The sequence below is a fragment of the Abramis brama genome (assembly GCF_963993115.1).
Source record: "Abramis brama genome assembly, chromosome: 6".
NCBI lineage: Eukaryota > Metazoa > Chordata > Actinopteri > Cypriniformes > Leuciscidae > Abramis > Abramis brama.
This window is the reverse complement of record NC_139968.1, coordinates 6,183,244-6,204,549: the sequence shown is the minus strand read 5'-3', so window position 1 is coordinate 6,204,549 and position 21,306 is coordinate 6,183,244. Positions and strand designations below refer to the sequence as shown.

General features: G+C 39.6%; 1 protein-coding gene across 1 annotated transcript in view; it reads left to right on the top strand.

Moving 5' to 3' along the window:
* The window catches only part of ptk7a (protein tyrosine kinase 7a), a 42,905-nt gene that overhangs the window by 6,774 nt on the left and 14,825 nt on the right, over positions 1-21,306 (top strand). Inside the window, exons 2-6 of the mRNA XM_084117252.1 lie at positions 14,334-14,630; positions 16,359-16,461; positions 18,727-18,911; positions 19,029-19,176; positions 19,509-19,639. Coding sequence (XP_083973378.1) covers positions 14,334-14,630; positions 16,359-16,461; positions 18,727-18,911; positions 19,029-19,176; positions 19,509-19,639 — 864 coding nt within the window. The remainder of the gene's footprint in view (positions 1-14,333; positions 14,631-16,358; positions 16,462-18,726; positions 18,912-19,028; positions 19,177-19,508; positions 19,640-21,306) is intronic.

The window sequence follows — 21,306 nt, the reverse complement described above, 5'->3', positions numbered from 1 at the left end:
GTGGGACTTCAGCCTCAGAAGTTCGAGTTTAGTTTGACATTCCGGAGGGAGAAAAAGTTTTGCTTAATCCAAACAATAGCTCTGGATTTTTGGTTTATTCCATTGTTTGCACATACGCTGTTTATTGTGCCTCTTGTGTTGAGCTGGGTCTGTTTGTATTAGGGCTCCATGGTGTCTCCTGAAACACTCATCGGATGCTCCCGCTGTTTAAAGTCGCTGAGCAAGTGTGTGAAGCTCTGGTCATATTCCACAAACGCTCCTTTAATGTGGGCTAATTGCATCAGATTCCAGGTCTCGTACTGTAAACACGTGGAGGGTTACAGGAGTTCTGCCGGACTCCCTGTGGAGTCAGCGATGTGAGCGACCCCCAGGACCGGACCACGTGCCAGGACCAGGTCTTACTCATGAGCTCGGGCTGAAGTCAGACGGCTGTTCCCCATATGTTCTTCACTCTCGTCTCGTTTATTAGAAAAGTGTCCCTGATGTCCATTTATAATGTACAGGAATATATACAGAATTGGATACGGATCAGATACAGATCTGATTTCGCAGATAATTTAACATAAAAACATAAAAAGGTAACACTTCACAATAAGGTTCATTGGTGAACTACCTTAGTTAACGTGAACTAAGAATGAACAATACTTCTTCAGCATTAATTCATCTTAGTTAATATTAATTTCAACATTTACTAATATGTTATTAAAATCAAAGGTTGGATTTGTTAACATTAGTTAATGCACTGTGAACTGACATGAACAAACAATGAAGAGTTGGATTTTTATTGACTAACATTAACAAAGATTAATAAATACTGTAACAAATGCATTGCTCATTAGTAGTTCATTTTAGTTAACTAATGTTAACCTTATTGTAAATTGTTACCAATGAAAATAACATAAAATTGAGTTGCTCTGGCCCTTTTAAATTATTTGGTTCCGTTGTTGTGCTTGTTGTTGCCGTTGTACAAGCCGGATGTGATTGGTCGGTGTGGTGTTAGTCCCGCCCCTCCTCTCCTGTGATTGGATCGCTGGGTAAAAAGTGGCAGTGATGAGCGCTGCTGGTGTTTCCATACACACAGTGCTCCCATTGAAAACAACTGAAAGAAATACACTGGGCTTAGGGGGAAAAAAGGGTTTGTTGGAAACATGGCCTGACAGTTTCACAGGCTGTTTGTGTTTCTGCACCTTTAAGAGTTGTAAATGTAAATGACTTCTGTTATGATTGGCTAACCTCTTCACTGAGAGGTTTGCTGATGGCTTAGCTGGCACTGCACTGTTTTGTCTTTATCTATTAACTAATACAAAAATACATTATAAATGCAATTAATTTGCATTAAGACTTTTATACACCCCTTCTATGATTGACTGTGTTTTAAAGTTCTAGATGAAAATTAATTTTGATATTGTTTTGGTGTGCATGAAGTCAGAAATGTAGAGGGTGATGTAACTGTCCTAATATCATAATAAAGAAAAAAAAACCTCATTAAACATTAAAAAAAAAGAAAAAAGGAGTAATCTATTATTAGTATTATAGGGGAACAAAACATAACTGATTCACTGCTTATTAATATTTGAAAGAAAAAACAAGAACATTTACCAAATCAAAGTCACATACAGGATGAAAAAATATAAAACATCAAATATCATATCATGCAGAGCTTATGACCGTGTGTCAAGGTCAATACGTCTAAAATATCAGCTGATTTGTCCTTTTTATGTCAAAGTTAGATTCAAGTTGTTAAATGTCATGTGACGCAACTCTCCAAAAACGTAATATTTATGAATAAATAATTCATGACACTTCTAAAAAATATAATATATCTAATAGGCTATTATTTTTACCTTGAATAATATTAAAAAAGGGAAAATTTTTAAATGTGTACACATATTTATGAAAGATATTTTATTACTTGGTTACTTCACACAACGTTTTTAGAGTCATTCAAGTTTTTAAAATCATATGAAGCCAACATTAATATGCGAGTAGTACGTTTCTAAGAAGTTGGCACGTGTACATGGCATAAACTGCCCCCCCCCCCATTTTCTTTATCATGCACACTGTAATTTGACATTGACCCCATTTTACTGTTGTGTAGTTTTGGCTGAAACATTCCTTGAAAGTTTTTAATTTTGTTAAGAGCTTCCTGAAACGTGTTGTAGTTAAAAATTGATCGGCCCTGTCCCAAATGAGCCCTCGAGGCCTTCTTCAGAGACCACACTTTCGTGACTTTACACCGCTCAGCAAAAAGTGCACATCGAGGGCACGTATCGGCCGCTCAAGCCTTTGGAAACCTAAAATGACAAATGGGACACCCTGTGGTCTTGTGAAATTAATGGAGACACGCATGCGGCGACCATTGTAGGTCCTCAAGCCTGCAAGTGCACATGAAGTGTGCCATATAGGACAGGGCCATTGAGTCGGGTCAGCTGATGCTATTTACCATTGAGAGGTAACATCAATCCCACAAACCCAGTCAGAATATGAGCTGCCCTATCTATATGAGTTGTCTACATCATGTTCATAAACTTGCCGTTTGTTATTTTCAGGGCTCTGCTGGTTTCGTCCCCAGCGACACCCCCTCTACCCCTCCACCCATCATCGCTTGTATAAACACAGAGAAGCCCATGCTTCGCCCTGCTAATGATGTAAGGTGTTGGGTTTCCACAAGTGTGGAGGCTCCGCTTGACCTTTCAGAGCTCCTCGTGAATGGCCGTGAACAGTGGAGCACAATGCAAACGGTGTCACGGGGTTCGCCCTCACTGTCCTGATATCACAATGACTGAAAAAAACTCATTTAAGGAATTCAATCTTGAACATCCTTGACCTTAGTAAATAGTTTGGCGCAATCTGTTATTTCTAAAAGTATTTTAACTGAATTCCTTCACTGCTTATGAATATTTGAGGAAAAATCAAGCCTGATCAAGGTGATCTCTGCTCGACTGAAAGCCAACTCTGGCCGGACCAACGAACCAAGTGATATAATTCATAATGGGAAATGTGTTATATAAAAAGCTGTAGTGTCTGATTCTGTAAGTGAGCACATTAGTTATCACCGTTAAAGACCAAAGAGCGCATTTTCATCTTAAAATGTGTGTGTAATTGTTCTTCTCTGTGTGAGAATGCTGTCCCGATGAAGCCTTGATTGAGTTGAGTTAGAGCAGGAATGACGGCATTCCTGCTCTAGTGTTTGCGTGTGTCTCGACAGCTACAGACAAAGCCACAAGAAGCTCGCGGAACGAACTTGCCAATCATCAATGGATGACGCAGAAGAAACTCTGACCAATAAGAGGACAGTTGTACTCACATGTGACTTGCATAAACACATTTTGGTACAAATCGAAATGTTGCCTTGTGAAAGCGAACCGAACCATAAAAAAACTGCAACATTGAAACACATTAAGTCCTTGTTTTCGGAACAAAGCAAACGATCAGCAGATCTGAAAACACCCTTAAACTTGATTTTTTTTATTTTGGAATCTCATTTTTGCCTTTGAGGCTTTGACAAATTAACTCAAATGTTGCCTCACTGTAAATGTATTAGTATTTGTATATCTCTTAATATAGTCTGTCTAGCAATTACTGTAAACAATTGTGTATATAAACAGATTCCTATTGTGACACTCCCTGAATACCAAATCAGCACGATGGGAATGTCCTGTAATATAATGCCTCTTTGGCGCCCGGCACCTCCGCCAGCCGACCGGCTCTAATCAGGCTGGATTTGCAGTGGTCCCTTCTGGCTGTTTCATTAACCTCACCCAATCCTCCAGCCACCTTTGCTCCTGCATGCATGTGCAGCCGCCTCCATTTTCTTACACGTTATTATGATCCAAGAAGTGGCACCTGTTCAGCCCTGTCCGAGCACAATATGACGACTGCGATCCGGAGAACAGCTGCGAAAACAACTTCCTTCCTGCGTGAAATGAGTCTCCCACCTATTCAGTAGATGATGGAGCACCTTGCAAATCTCCTTGTTTTGGGGTCAAAGGCCTGGAGTGGGCAGACAGGACATTTTAGGGATAACAGGCTTTAATTCTCTCAGGGAGAGAAACGGCTAAACGACAAATACCTGTTATGTCTGAAGCTAGATCTTGTTTGGATATTTTCAATGAGTAAAACATTCCTTTTCTCCAAGGAGAAATTGCAGAAACTCCTGTTCTGTGACTGCTGATAGTTAAATATGTAATGAATGTATAATTAGGGCCCAAGCCCTGAAAGGGCAAAGGCCCTATTGTTTTCCTTAGGATTCTTCTTCTGATTCTTCTTCTTATTATTTTTCGTCAGGGTTTTGGGGGCTTTTGGGGCCCTTAACATGCTCAAAAACTCTTGAAAATTTGCACACATGTCAGAATCCACGGCCATTAGGTCCGGCGTGGCAGTGGGGCACGACAGCACATATGTATGAAACTCGGTACACATATAGATCTCATTGGGCTGGACAACTTCTGTTCTATATGTCATAAGCTCTGCCCAACAGGAAGAGAGTTATTTAAGCCCCTTTCACACAGAGATTCCGGAAAATACACGGATAAAGTGACCAGGGATTTGACCCGGGTTCGTTTGATTTTGGTTCATTCACACTGCCAGTGATTTTCCGGAATTAGAGCGTGCGTTCACACAACCCGTAAAAACCCGTACTCCACTTATGGAATGCATCCGATCACCTCCAAACTCGGTCAGCTTGAAATCGAGACATTGAGGATAATAAATTGCGAGCGGATTTTTGATATCTCGAACGGTTTGGCCGTGGCGTTGGCGATTTCCTACAAAATCGCAAAATCTTAAAAAAGTTCTCAGTGGCTACGTTTACATGCAACTGAATAATAATCTGTTAGTAATTGGATTGGCGGCTCAATCGGACTGAAAAGCCTTCATGTAAACACCTTAATCGATTCGATTGAGCTCGATCCCAATGAAATTTCGATCCGATTGAGAGCCGTGGTTTATTCCTTTTCTAATCCGATCCAGAGAACTTGTAAACACTTGATCGGATTGAAAACAGAAACTGAAATGACTGCGCATGTGCAATGACGTAGAAATAGCGTAATGACGTGCGTAACGAGCTGTTCTTCATGTTGAATAAAGTGTCATATAAACAAGTTTCCCGTCATTCTATAATTCTCCTTTCACTGCGTCTGTGAAGTGGAGCAGGACAACATCCCACCAGTCCTGGCTTCAGACTCTCATCCACAGACGACATCCGTTTTGGCCATTTTTACTGCGTGATCAATATAAGCAGCGGCACAGCGGTTCATATGCTCATTTACTCCAAATTATGACCAGAAATGGATAAATATTAAGTCTGCTGTTGAAAACTAATAAAGAACCAATGTAGGAGAATAGTTATGCGCAAACAGTGGGAAACTCTGTATATTTGTGCAGTGTGCGCATGTCAAAAAAATCTATTAAACTTGACATATAACAGACGCACATCAACCCGATCACATATTAAATATACATTTTAGCGTTCATGTAAACACTACATTCGGATTCATCAATCGGAATGAATTCAGTCCGATTGAAACAAAAGTTGTGCATGTAAACGTAGCCAGTGTTGCATCAGTGTTATATATTGGCCATCTTGATTTCTGTTGGCATTGGCAAACTTACATCGGTCAACTGGATTCAATTTTATGGCTTAAAGGAGCGGTTTCATCTTGCTGAATTTTCATGGGTAAAATCAAATCATTTCAATTGAGAATTTCGCATGAGGGTGAAAGATTTCCATTACGCAGATTTCACAGTTGGTCACACAGATTCACTGCATTGTTGCTTTGTGCTTTCCATCTTTACCCACAATGAAATCTCATTGGTCCAAAATACTCCACATAACTGCATAAAAACATGAAATGCACCTCGCAACATTTTTGCTGTAGTGTCAGAAAAAAAATCGTCCAAGATATCCAGTTCTTACCTCTACAGTTTTCCGTGGGCCGACCCTCAGCGGTCACATTTCCAAGTGGGCTGTTCTCATGGTTCCAGATCAGATTAACAACCCAATTAAAAGGCTTGTGTTTAAAGAGGACAGGTGGAGTTCATCAGCACCAGTTATGTGGGTACTTTACTGTCTCAACATCTGTGGGTGGCACAATGTGTGGGGTGGGTCTAAAATTACAGTGCAGTCTGAGTCCACCACCCCAGAGGTCTTTGTTTCATATGCCAAGTAAATCACATTGACTTATAAATCAACGGCTCTTTCTAACTCATCCTCCCAACTGCATACCGAATGTGCTTCTCATTGCGCCTTTTAATACACACAGTTGAAACACAGAATTGGTGTGTAAAACTGCGTCGGCTCTCTGAAATACTCGACTGTGATTGGTGAATGGTGACATTCTGCTGCTGAACTGTGTAGTCGACAGGTTTATTTTGTGTTAATGACTGGCTGAATGTACAACAGCCCTTACTTGTTTAATGGAAAATCAGTCATGACTCTGATACAAGCGGATTAGATTAGGTCCCAGATTTTCCAGAGGTGGATTGAGTCCGACCACAGATGCGCCGTATAAAGTTTTGCTCGTCTGGCATCAAAGGTCCATTGTGAAGGTGGTGAGATTAGTGCTTGCAAGGAAGACGGATAGGATTGTAAATATAAGTTTGTTAGAATTCACTGTGTGTTTGTGTCTCAGAAACCATCGTTTTGGATGGTTGCTTCCAAATGTTTTGGTCTCTCCAGTATCTTGAGGTTTGTGTGTTGAAAGGGGCCAGTTTGAACACAGTTTGATAGTGTTAGGGCACAACCCATGCTCTTTGGAGAGGTTTTTTTGAGCAAGCCTACATAAAGTTTATATGTTCTTCAGCCAATCAGGTTCCTTTCCTGGTTCTCTCCTGGCTTGTTAGTTGTAGAGAGGGCATGAATGGCATCTTTGTCCCAAAAATTTCAAATTCCTCCACAGGAATCCGGGAAGTGGAGAGCACCGTCAGCCAGGTTAGTGCTCTCGCCCTGAAGCACACTGTTCTCATCAGGGCCAATGAAAGTCGTATTGATGTTAGCTGCTTTTAAGACCTGAACTATTAAACACAACATGGCTTCATTTAAAACATTGTGCAGTTGGTCTCATTTCGACATATAATGCCTAAAAGTTATTTTGATGTCAGTTTTCCTTTTTGATATAATGTCCAAAACTAGTGATCTTCAGTTTTTCTATGTCTCCTATAAAGTAACTGTAACAAACTGAAGCCCATGTTTAGGGCTGGTACGATTGATCCGCTACCGATAGCTATCAGCTGATAATCGTTTTCTCGATTAAACCGATCTCAAGACTCATAAACCGATCTCATGCTGACGACGCATAATGTAATTATAATGCTAAAGGTGAGGTACAGTTCGTACTTCTTCATTAAATAACGTGCAAAGTGATTTGAAAACTTTGTGTGAGACGTAATTTCACTAATTTCGCTCGCGCACACACATAAGGCCGCCTCACGAACAGCTCGCCAGCACCAAATTGCACTTAAATGTTCAAAAACAAACAACAAAATGACTGTCTTGATGAGTATCCATGTAAACAGTCGTTTTTGTCATAAGTGAACATAAATAGTTGTGTAACAGTATGGCCCTGTCCCAAATGGCACACTTCATATGCACTTTCGGTCTTGAGGACTTACAATGGCTGCCGTGTGCGCGTGTCCGTTAAGTCCGTGAGACCGTAGGGTGTCACATTTGTCATTTAGGGTGTCAGAAGAGTGTTTGCGAGCACACCCCTTTTTTGCCGAGCCGCACTGAAGCTCTACAGCAGACTTCTTCCCGACAGTCAAAGCGGCGTTACGTCACGGAAGTGCCGACTCGTAGGAAGACGCGAGTGTTTAGGGTGACATTTGGGACGGGGCCAATATTGGATCCGTGCATTCGGTCTTAAAGTGACAGTAGCGTAAAAATCCTATTGTTTGATTAACATTAATGACACTCACTGCTCTTGAATGACTAAATCTGTATTTAGTTTATTCTAGGAAGACCATCCAGTATTATTTTACATTTGATTCCTTATTAAATTTTGTTAGTATTTCTTACCTCTATACTACTGTTAGACCTACCTGAAAAAAACTATTATTTTATTTGTATATTTATTTGTGCTACTGCTTGTAAATTGATTATTTATTCATTTTAATTTTAGTGTAAGTTTTAGATATTTTGCTTTTATTTCTATTAGGTTTTTTTTCAAGTTAATTTAGTGATTCAGTTTATTTCAGTTAATTCCCAAGGCAACTTTTTTTTTTTTTTTTATTATTATTATTATAAAAATATTAGATTTTTTTTTTTCACAGTACACTAGTCATCACGAGCTGACTTGATGAAATGCTCAGAAGATGTTTTGAAGATATAATGAATAAAATTCATAGTAAAAATGAAATGTACATGTAAATAAAATAATACAGCTGTGCGCTCATAAAACACTCAGCAGTGTGAGTCTCTTGAGTCTTCGAACCTTAGAAATACTAAAATAATTGTCCATTGTTTTAACCCAGCGCTTTCCCGTAAACTACAGTTGGAGTTGTTGTTGTTTCCCTGCATTATTTAAAGCTTTGTATGGTGGTCAGTCAGATTGTGTAACTCTTGTCGGTGCAGCTGTGTGGTTGGTGTCGAGTGGCGAGTTAATTCTGCCTCACGGTCTCGTGGGAGTTTACAGACTAGGTCTTCTGGTCATGCGGAGCCGCAGATAGAGGACTTTCTTTTTCCTGTTGAAGAACGAGGAGAGATTATACATCTGTGTTTATTTGTGTAGTTGTGTCAGTGGTTTGTGAGGGTGAGGGTTTGTGGTAGGATCTCCCGCTACATCATTGCCCGGCTCTGGTTTGCTGTGGCCCTCAGTTCGTAAAAGCAAACGACGATTGCGTATATAGTACAATACTTATAGTGGATGTCTATGGGGCAAGGCATTGCACCAGTATAATTGATTTTGTGAATAAAGTACATTTAAGTACATTTTCCTTGGTCTTTTGACATATAAGAGGTCTTTGCACCATTTAAAACATCCTGCAAATTTAATAGAAAAAACTTTATACATTATATTTGAACCTCAAGCAACAAGTTAAAATATATATATTTTTAAATCCATGTCATGACCAAATATTATGGAAGCTTGTTTCCGCCACAAAATAAAAAAAATAAATGATAATTGCGACTTTTTATCTCACAATTGCGAGTTTACATCTCGCAATTCTGACTTTATTTCTCAGAATTGCGAGATACAAAGTCAGAATTGCGTGAAATAGTCGCAATTGCATGTTATAAAGTCAGAATTGCGAGATATAAAGTCAGAATTGCGTGATATAAAGTCAGAATTCAGACTTTTTTTCTCGCAATTGCGACTTTATATCACGCAATTCTGACTTTATATCTCGCAATTCTGACTTTATAACACAATTGCGACTTTATATCTCGCAATTCTGACTTTATAACACGCAATTGCGACTTTATTTCACGCAATTCTGACTTTATATCTTGTAATTCTGAGAAATAAAGTCAGAATTGCGAGATGTAAACTCGCAATTGTGAGATAAAAAGTTGCAATTATCTCTTAAAATGTTTTATTCTGTGGCTGAAACAAGCTTCCATAAAATATTATTTTAAGTGTTGCTTGCAAAAACTTTTTTTTGTCTGAATAAAAGAAGACTACTTTTAAATTCAGAATACAGGAATAATGTGTCAGAATTAACGCTCATTGCCTCATTCTAAACTTTTTCTGAGATTTTAAACAGGTCTCTTCTTAAAACATATTTTTTCCTTGGCTTTTACTCTACAGCACTTTGGTCAGTCGTGTGGCTGTTTTTAAATGTGCTCTATAAATAAAAGAACTTGAACTTGAACTTCTAAATAGCTGTAAATGGAGAATGATGCTTTTTGTCCATTAAAAAGGTCTAGTTGCAACATCTACAAGAAGAATTCATGCTAAATGCCCAAACCTTGATTCTTTGGATATAACTATCTGTAAAGCATTGTACATGGAGTAAACTCTACACACAGGAATTACATCAATAACTCATAGCCGAAGTTTCATTCGCCTAAAAAATCACTCCCACCTAAAATGAGTGATGCTTTTAAACCCTCAGGTACTTTTGCCCCATAGACTTCCATTGTAACGGAGAGACATGATGAAATCATCTATGGGAATGCAATATTGCATGTCCATAGAGATTAACTTGCATTGAACCCAGAATGTTCCTTTAGTGCTCTGGTGGTGTGCAAATTCTTCATAATGCTAACAGAATTGAGCCATTATGAATGAGGTCTGAAGACGTTGACAGTTGTCTCCGAATGCTGTTTAAGGACAATGTCAGGATCATGGATAAAGATCTGGTCTCCTGGATACTTGCATGCAGAGACATGATTCTGCTTTCATAGTCCTACAGATGTAATGACTTCTGTCTGTGTGAAGAACAACACTGATACAGGCAGAGGTGGCTTACGTACGGGGTTTGATGATGTTCAGTAGTTTTTTTCCCCAAGTTCTATAGGTGAATATTGTTTGTGAGCGTGAGCATAATCATAACCACATAATAGTCAGTAGTCAGTCTTCAAATGTTGTTTTGATGGGTTGGGAACTTGGGAACCTAAGGTAGTGGCTGGACACAGTTTTTATTTTTTTACTAATGTCTCTGATTTTGTAAGTTTGATTTAAATTTCATGATTAATTTCCATGAATCAGTTTTATCATATCATATATTTTGTTTATTGAAATATAGATATGAATTTTAATATTGCTTTTTATCCCATATGTTTTGTTATATTGGTGCATATAAAAGAAAATGGTTAAATATTCTTTATTTTGTAATTAAAAATCACCATATGAGTCATTTCACAGTATATAATTGGCGAAATGATGTGTGATGGCCCCACATTAATACAAATTCATGTACCAAGCAAAGTCGGAATAATTATTAAAGTTGCAATTGGTACGCATCAAAATCTGTCATTGCTTGGCATTAAATGAAAATTCATACACACACAGTCAGTTTTGAAACGTAAATAAAATAGTTGCGAATAGTTGACCCAGGGCTCATTGCTAAGGATTTTGGTTCTGGTTTAAATGTTTACTTATCCTGCCAAAATAAAAAAAGATAAATTTTGTAATAAAAATTTTAGATACTGGTGGAATTACCAAATTCTCAATTCCAATTTCGGGACCACACCAAAATCTACTAGCCTAACTTAGATAAAGTCCAAACTTTATTGTTTTCAGTTTTTCAGGTTGGTATTTTTGCAAATGAATGGTTTAAAATGTTTAAATTGGCAAGACATGCAAACGATAAACTTTCGTGAGGACGAACACAGCAGTGATCCACATACATATCAGCACAGGAATATTTACAGTCCTTTCACACCCATTCAAGAGAGACTAACCCTAACTACCCAATTAGATTTTTTAGGGGTCACTTGTTGCATTCAAGGGGTTTCAGACTGCCGTAAATCGGCCTGTGTTTTTGATGTTGTTTTACTGGGATGGGAACCTTTCGGAGCTTAAAATAACAGTTGGGCGCAGACTGGTAAAGACCGGAAAGCCGAAAGTATACTTGCATGACGTAAATTTCATCACCACCACCATAGTTCGCTGATGACCAACGGACATCACATGTGATTTGAGCACATGAAAAGAGAGGTCCATCCATCCTCCCGCTCAACAGAGTAAACTTGGAAAGGCTTGTGCACTCAACAGCATGTGAGACGAAACATGAAAAATTAAGCATACCTGGACCTTAAGATGACTATATGACCTGCACTCAAGGATAATATACTGACACAGGTGCGGGCGGAGATGACAGACACATAGGACAGCAACAGATGGATGAAGAAACAGGGTTTCATAGGCTGATGTCACGTTGACATCATGTCAGAGTGAATTAAAGAGAGGTTATCTCGCTCCTAACAGGTGCAACCTTCCTTTACCCCTTTGCACTCATGAAATATCTCAGTGAGGTTCAAACTTCAGTCACTCATCGCAGCTGTTTATTGAATATGTTTTACTCCACTCCACAGGGAATTCGGGCTTCATTTCCCATTCCCAGTGCAAGCTGGTCCTCTCCCAGCGTGAATTGTGCTTGTTGGAGCGTGACCGACTACTGTCTGTCTGTCTGAATGTGAAGTCTTCTGGTGAATGGAGGCTTCACTCTGCGGGGTAAAAGATGGGCCAAAGATTTAGAGACTCCTGTCGTTCACCAGGGCTGCCTTTTGTTTTATCCCCCCCCCCCCCCCCCCTCTTTTTGTATGTGAAAGTTGGCATGTTGGAATGCTGTTCTTACAGGAGTGATATAAAAACACATCAACTGAGTTTGAATCATATATCTCGCTGTTGCTTCCTTCTACACTGTTTCTACACCAAACACATTTCCATTATTTATCAATGGCTACAAATGGGGATTGAGAATGCTGATGGTATGCTGATATAGCACTTTGCTTTCATGTAAATAGGAAAATAACACACGGGTTGCTGACAAGATTTGCCAACAAGGGACTTTTTATGCGCAGGTTCTTTTTTAATTAGTTAGTTAAAAAATATTAAGGAAACAGCCCAACACTCACGAGTTAGAAGTTTGAATCGATCTCTGAATTGTTCACAACTGACTCCTTCACTAAACCAGTTATTAGTTGGTGGTGTCTGATTGGAAATAAACCTGGAACTGCAATGTCCTAAACCCTCAAATTATTCTTCAAAGATGAGAATCTTGGGCCAAAGCAGTGTGATGTCTAAGAATGGTCCGGTCCGGATGAAACCACCGCCATTAGCTGTTCAATCAAGGCCTTTAGTGTACTTTAGTGCTTCTGAACAACCATCTTTGTTGAGTGATTCTGTATTAATTTGTTTGGTTGCTAAATGTTTCATTCAGTTATATTGCTTGTCCTGATCAGCCTGAAAGTAGCCAACTATTTTTAATAGGTTTATTTGTTTTTGATGGGCCGATATGTCAAATATATTGACAATATTTTAAAGGGGTGGTTGATTATGATTTCACTTTTCTAACTTTAGTTAGTGTGTAATGTTGCTGTTTGATCATAAACAACATCTGCAAAGTTACAATGCTCAAAGTTCAAAGCAAAGGGAGATATTTGCTTTTAAAGAAATCGCTTTTTAAGGACTACAACAAACGGCTGGTAGAGACTACACAACATTCCTCCCGGGTTAGTGACATCACCAACCCTACAATTTACATAACTCCGCCCCCGGGAACGCGATTTATAGATTATCATGACCGAATATGCTAATCAATGACTAGAAGATAACTACATCAGCTACATAAACTCATCAACTAACCATTCAGAAATGTCATGTCACGTCTTCTTGAGTCTCGTCTCCATCATTGTCTGAATCCGGTTTGAACATAAGACTAAAAGTTTTTGAAATTTTCAGTGCATGTCTGTGTGAGTACAAGCTGTTGAAGCTCCGCCCCCTGTGCCGGGAGCAGCGGCTCATTTGCATTTAAAGGAACAGACTCAAAACGGTGCGTTTTTGTTCACCCTCAAAAAGTGACGATTTTAACATGCTATATAAAAATATCTGTGGGGTATTTTGAGCTAAAACTTCAGACAGACTTACAGTCTTATTTTACATCTTTTGAAAAGGGCATTATACCACCCCTTTAATTAAATAAAATATCCTTTAAACCTATTAAACCCCAACCTCCTCACAATAAAACACGTTAGCAACCTGACAGCAACATCCTGGCTGCCACCCACAACACTGTAGGATTGCCAAAGCAATCACCCAGAACAACTTGGCTTCACCCTAGCATGTTGGAATGACTGTTTCTTCATGAAAATCAAATGTGATTTGACGTTAAATAATGTTATCCAAATGAATTAAGGTAATGCATCATGTAAAAGCCCACAATTTACAATGGTGCATGATGCTTGTGTATACAGTTCATGAATTCAGATTCAAAACTTGCATCTCATGCTTCAAAATGTCTTTCATTAGTATGCAATCCAGGTGCTGTAGCCACACTTTGATCTGAAACGGGGGCCAATGCCAATAGCTTTACTCAAATACATAATGCTTAAGGTTATCGTTTGGGTCAGAGAGACTGGTCAGCATTTAAAGGCCCAGTTCTTGACTTGTCTACCCCAGCTGTCTAAAGCACACCTGGACTTCTGCCCTTGAAGTTCCAGCTGGAAGAAAACAAAGAACAAGTCTGAGGGAGGGTGAGGGGGGGTGAGGGGGTGTTCTGCTCTTTTTCAAAGCTACATTCTTTCACCTGCGTTTCAGCATCTTACTAATCAACATCACAAGTTGTCCGTCTGGACATGTAAGCTCTGAGACTGATCTACTAGATTAGTTTTTTGGCGCAGCACTGGTTATCTTTGCTCATGCCTGTGCTTTGTTTTCTTCTCTTCATAGTGATCCTTGTGCAGGCCGCCTCTTTCTATTTCACCAAGGAGCCGAAATCCCAGGATGCCTTGCACGGGCGCAGTGCCATGCTGCGGTGTGAAGTAAACGACCCTCAAGGTGTCATCTACACCTGGAAGCACAACGGTGAGACTGTCACCAATTCCGAGCGACGATTTCTGGAAGGGGGCAACCTGAAATTCACTGCCATTGACAGAACGTTGGACTCAGGAAACTTCCAGTGCATTGCCTCAAAGAACACCAGTGGGGAAGAAGAACGCACCGGCGAGGCCTCCTTCAATATCAAATGTGAGTGTAACGCCCATTAGTGTTGTCACGATACTAGAATTTCTAACTTCGATACGATACCTTGAAAAATATCGATATTCGATACCATTTTCGATACATGGAGAAAAAAACTGCCACAATATTAAGGGGGTATTTTTTTATTTAAAGCTAAATATAAGTCTAGAACATGACAATGAGGTATATTTTACATGAACAAAAATGCACTTGTTCAAAAGCCTCTCAGATTGCACCTACTGTTATCAAAGATTAAAATATACTGTAACAAATGCATTGCTCATCGGTCATAAATGCTGGTTAATACATTAACGTTATTTGATGAACAGATTTAATTGTAAATGTGCGTGCATCTCACGCGAAAACAATGCTCACTGGATCGACGTCAAGTCTATTTATATTTATATAGTGCTTTTAACAATACAGATTGTGTCAAAGCGCTTAACAGTATCAAATTGGAGGATAGAGTGTCAGTAATGTATAATAATAAGATTAAACATTAAATTTTCAGTTAAAGGCATTTCATTATTGAATTCAGAGATGTCATTGTCTAGCTCAGTTTAGTTGAATTAGTATCTGTGTAATCAAATTGATGATAATTGCTAATGAAGGCAAATTGCAGAATTAAATAATAATTTTTTGAATAAAGTTAAATAAGTGCAAGTTAATTTACATTTGACCACAGTTAAAATATTTACTTGCCTAAGATTCCTCAGTCAGATTATATTAACTAAGAATTACGGTGAAAAAACGAGACAACACACACTCATATCAACAACAATACTAGGCCATCTTGGTTAATGTTTTAGAAATGTTAAAATGAGAAGAGTTACCAACCTCTCGAAATTCTTTATATAGATCCGGGTCTTTCAGGTGCTTTGCTATATTAGAGGTGTTAGCGCCTTTTGTTAGCACTGCTCTGTAGCATCTCTTGCATATTGGCTTGCTTGTGTCCTTCGGCTTTCCATGTTCATTTGCTTCATATCCAAAATATTTCCAGATAGCACTCCTGCTGTGTTCTTTATCAACCAAAGCTGGTCGCGGGGGTGCCGCAGTTCGCCATCTTTCCATTCACTTCACTTTTGCTATTTAACCAGAGCGAATGAGACGAGTGTGCGTGTGGTGTTTGTCAACGTGCCTTTGGAGAGAAGTGAAAGTGACAGCTCGGCTAGTATCGGTGTATCGATACTTCGGGAAATTAGTATTGGTACCGTGCAGATATTTCAGTATCGATATTTATCGAAATATCAATATTTTTGACAACACTAACACCCATGCATTGCTCAAAATATCCCTCCTTCCCGAGTCTTAACAAGTTAGTTTAACTCCATGTGTTTGCTGCCTCTTGGAAATGCTTTTCCTGGCGTGTAAAACACATGTGAACCATTGGCCCTTCTTGGCCAGCCTACTTCACCCCCTTAGCGACTGCAGTAAGCTAAACAACGCCCGCGTGAGAGAAGGTTATTTTGAGCCAGCAAGTGGAAGCCAGACAAAGCGCCCCTTTATATCCAATGCCAAGATTAATTGGTTGAAATGCAGCGTCCGGCCGCTTGTGTCAGATAACAAGTAAGGTCAACTAAATGGAGAGGCCTGTTTTTGCAGCGGGTGCAAAGCATGACCAGATGGCGTGAATGGGGGAGTTTGTTTTTGATAATGAGTGGAGAAGGTTTCAACAAGAGTTTCAGCCATCTCCTGATCATCAAGCTGCTGGTCTTTAACATATCTTTCTTACAGGGTTGGAAAGTGGTGCAGTGAGTCTGAAGAGTCCAGAATCAGTGGCAGAGATTGAGAGCTCCTCACAAGTGATTCTACGGTGCAACATAGATGGACACCCACGGTGAGCAATCGCATGTCTGACTCCTAGCCTTAGATCAGAAACGTGCTGTGGAAGCGAGTGCATTTAGCGACGCAAGCTCAAATTCACATGTCATTGAGTTCTGCAGTTCATAATGCAGAGCAGGTACTCATTATGTTCTCATTGTAAAGGTCCGGATATACTTCATTTCCTGCGCTCCTCTCCGTCTAGCACAAGACTTTCAAAGTAGTATACTCCAGATGCATCTAGTGGACCTTTCTAGTTGAGTGTTAAAATCACTCGCGCTGTAGTCCGGGGTGCCAACCGACGTGTGCTCAGACAGAAACCGACAGCTGATAATGGAAATTGCATATCTGTGCACCAGAGCAGAACGCAGACAAGGGAAGTATAGTTCTGGCTTAAGCCAGGGGTTTCCAGTCCTGCTCCTGTCCTGCAGATTTTAGCTCCAATCCTAATTAAACACACCTGGACCAGCTAATCAAGTTCTTCAAGATCACTAGAAACTTCCAGGCTGGTTGGAGCTAAACTCTGCAGGAGCAGGTTTGGACACCCCTGATTTACCTTATATCTAGCTACCTGAATAACAACATGTCCGTACTAATGACATTTGATGGTAAATTGCCCCCTTGAGGATTTTATTACCACCACAGTGTGCACGTATAGTATGTTGACCAACATACTAAAGGAGCGTTGACCAAACAATCAGATCGGCGACCACAAATATCACATGTAATTTTCCAAAATTATTTGGTCACATACTACTAATGCACATAACAACGCGTGATTTTTGACAGCATACAAATAAACTACATAGAGAAAAGAGCTTGTGTGGTTCTTCCACTCAGTTACATTGGTTGTTAGTCATTGTTGTGGTCTTGCTTTTTGGAGATCATCTAATACAAGTTTGAAATTCGTAGCATTTTTGACTACATGGCGTGTGCTATAGATGATACCGACGGCAATGTTGTCGAAACGATCCCAATTCACACGGATCAGTGAAAACGACTAAAAACGCTGTATTATTCATGTCAGGCCAGTAGTTGGCGATGTCACTTTGTAAAGAAACACTACGTGCCTAAAGACTGAACACGTTATACGCATGCGCATGACGTCAGCGTTTTCACAAATTCATGTTTTTGTAGTTTACATGGAGATGATGATGGTATCGTTTCCAAAAACTTGCACTTTGAAGCCGTTTTCAAAGGTTTACGTTTTCAAGCCCCCAAAATGCAATTGTCATGTAAACGAACGACCAAAATGTTATGTTTTGTGATGTTTTAAAGTTAGTGATGGCAATCACTTCATGAAGCTTCGAAACCTTTACGAATCTTTTGTTCTGAATCAGTGGTTCGGAGCGTGAATCAAACTGCCAGAGTCGCGTGATTTCAGTAAACGAGGCTTCGTAACGTCATAACTGTTTCGAAACACTTCGAAATTTCAATGGTTCACCGCTGGGGGCGATGATCTCTGTCAACCCATGAATCTTGAGAAGTCTCTGAGAACCAATGAACAAGTGTCTGTGGGTTTTACGCATTTTTAGACGTTTGGATGTAAAACGTAAAAGAACTTGATAATCTTATTAGATGATTAGATAATTGCATTTGATAGATTTTACTTTGAATAAAAAATATTTGCAATAGATTTGCAAAAGGTGTTTTTATGCATGTTTGGCCCGGGTTTTTCTTGCATTTACACTGTTCTGACAACTAGGGGTCACCGTGGAGACGGGTGTCGGATTGTTTCGAAGCCTCGACACAATACGGCACATTTGCTTCAACGGTTTCAGATTTTCATGGAGCCTCGATCTTCCCACCACTACTTAAAGTAGGGTTATCCAGCCATGCTTCTGGAGGGCTGCTTTCCTCAGTACTTCAGTTCTAACTCTGCTGCAACACACCTTCCTGTTATTTGCAAGTAATCCTGAACCAGCTAATTAAGGTGCTCAGGTGTGTTTGATTTAAGGCTGGAGCTAAATGAGTGCTAGGCAACTCTAGTCCTCGAGATCCACTTTCCTGCAGAGTTTCGCTCCAATCCTAATCAAACACAGCTGAACAAGCCACTTGAGATCTCCAGGATGACTAGAAAGCTACAGGCTGGCGAGTTTGATCAGAGTTGAAGCTGAACTCTGCAGGAAAGTGGAACTTGAGGGCCCGAGTTGCCCAGTCCTGAGTTAAACTCTGCAGGTTGGGATCTCTCCAGGAGCTGGATTGGCTATCCCTTATCTAGAGTGACTTCTTGTGAAGTTTTCTCAGCCATAAATAACCCTGCTCCCGACTGAATCCACAGGCCAACCAATCGCTGGCACAGAGATGGAACACAATTAACCGAGAAGAGCTACAAAATAAACAACAAAGACAGAACCCTTACGCTGCCGAATGCCAGTCCTGATGACAACGGACTCTACTACTGCTGTGCAAAAAACGCAGCGGGCCAAGTGTGCAGCAATGACAACTTCACTCTCAACATCATAGGTATGTGTGTGTTTTGATTGAATTGAACCTCAGGCACTTTTTTGTTTCTTTGAGAATCTATAATTTAAGTTTTACATTCCCATTATGTAATGAATGGCATTGATCTCCCTCTTGAAGATAAGAGTTTTCCTCAACCAGTGGTGAAGCCAGAAGATTTGGTGGTCCTGAAGAACGAGGAAGCGCTTTTCCACTGTCAGTTCACGGCTGAACCGCTGCCTACCGTTGAGTGGTATCATGAGAATGAGCTTGTGGCCAACAAGAGCCGGTACTGCATTTTAATTCAGCTTTCGTGTGATTACTAGAAATTTAGTATTTTATAAAGTTTGTAAAAGTTACATGGCTCTTAAAATTCAAGCAACTTTTGAAACATTTGAACTGTGTTTTCAAATAGAACAGTTGGATTCTGGTAGTAAAAATCCCATTCATTTGCTTTATAGGAATTAATTAAATAGTGACAAATAATTTGGGAATTCTTAACACTGCATATTAGCTCACACATTGTGTGAAAATACATCACCCATTGTAGCATTTGTCAGCCACTTGTCCTGTCCATGATTATAAATTATAATGTACGGATGCATTTCATTTTTCCTACAGTGTCTTTATTCTGAGCAACGGATCCCTCTTCATCACTCAGGTGAAGCAGCGAAACACAGGCCAGTATAAATGTGTGGCACAAGGACCCCGTGGCCCTCCTGTCTCTCTCGAGGCCTCGCTGCGAATCGCAGGTAACAAGCGTAGACTTGTTTGTGTGCAGTTAGACATGCAGTGATGTAGTGTACAGGCCTCTTTGGCCCATAGAATCAAACTTATGTAGGAGCGAGACGTATCAGAGGGATTGTCCCATGACTTGTCCCATGTCCCATGAAAAAGAACAACAAACCTCAAAGCTTTACTACATAATATTTAAAAAAATTTAACCACCAAATCAATGTCATGTCAACATCAAGAAACATGCAGGAAAAAACATGCTTGATATTATAGAGGGAACCCCTGGAGACATTTATAACTAATTTGATCTTTTTTTATATGCTGCGGTAACATTGTATAATGTAGTGTGGTGTAAAGTTCAGGCTTGTCTTGAAAGTGGCATAAAAGTTTTTAAAAGTGCCCCTATTTTTTCTTCTTTTTTCCCCCCGAATATCACATTTCATGCAGTGTGTAATACTAGCTGTTTGTGGATGTAAAAGAGCTGTGAAGTTTTAAAGATCAAATAATGTTATTGTCTCCTAAAAGAAAGAATAGATTCTGAACTGCTGAAATAAGTTAATTCAAGTAATTCCAGTCTCACTTCCTGTTACAAACCTATATAACAATGTAAAACATTTGCATAATTCCTGTCAATGGTTTTCATTGGCTGCCCATGAATGATGTCTACTTTGACCCTCAAACACTGTAGTTGTAGCTGAGACCGAGACTCCAAAACAAAATTAGGAACTTTTAAAATGGCATTATTGGGGCACTTTAAAGGGGTGGTATAATGCCCTTTTCACAAGATGTAAAATAAGTCTTTGATGTCCCCAGAGAGTGTATGTGAAGTTTTAGCTAAAAATACCCCACAGATATTTTTATATAGCATGTTAAAATTGTCACTTTTTGAGGGTAAGCAAAAACGCACAATTTTAGTGTCTGTCCCTTTAAATGCAAATGAGCTGCTGCTTCCGGCACAGAGGGCGGAGCTTCAACAGCTTGTGTCCTTTTACCTCACACACACATGCACTGAAAATTTCAAAAACTTTTAGCCTTATGTTCAAACCGGAGTCAGACAATGATGGAGAGACTCAAGAAGAAGTGACAACATGTAGAAGCAACAGGACATTTCTGAATGTTTAGTTGATGAATTTATGTAGCTGATGTGTAGTTATCTTCTAGTCATTGATTAGCATATTCTGTCATGATAATCTATAAATCGCACTAAATCGGAGTTTATGTAAATTTTAGGGTTGGTGATGTCACTAACCCGGGAGGAATGTTGTGTAGTTCCTACCAGCCGTTTGTTGTAGTCCTTAAAAAGCAATTTCTTTAAAAGCAAATATCTCCCTTTGCTTTGAACTTTGAGCGTTATAACTTTGCAGATGTTGTTTATGATCAAACAGCAACATTACACACTAACTAAAGTTAGAAAAGTGAAATCATAATCAACCACCCCTTTAAAGGAGTCCTTAAGGTATGGAATCGTTAAGTGGAACTTGAATCGGACCCAGAATTGATGCATTCCTTACGATTCGACCCTAATAACAGTCCTGTTGTGTCTCACTGATACTGTATAGAGGACTGGTGTGGTTCTAGTGGCCCTCACATACTGGTGAACTTTGGGATCCTGATGCAGTAAATCTTCAGAGCGATTAACTGTCTAATCCCTTTCTGTTTCCAGCACCTGCCTGAGTGCTTTTAC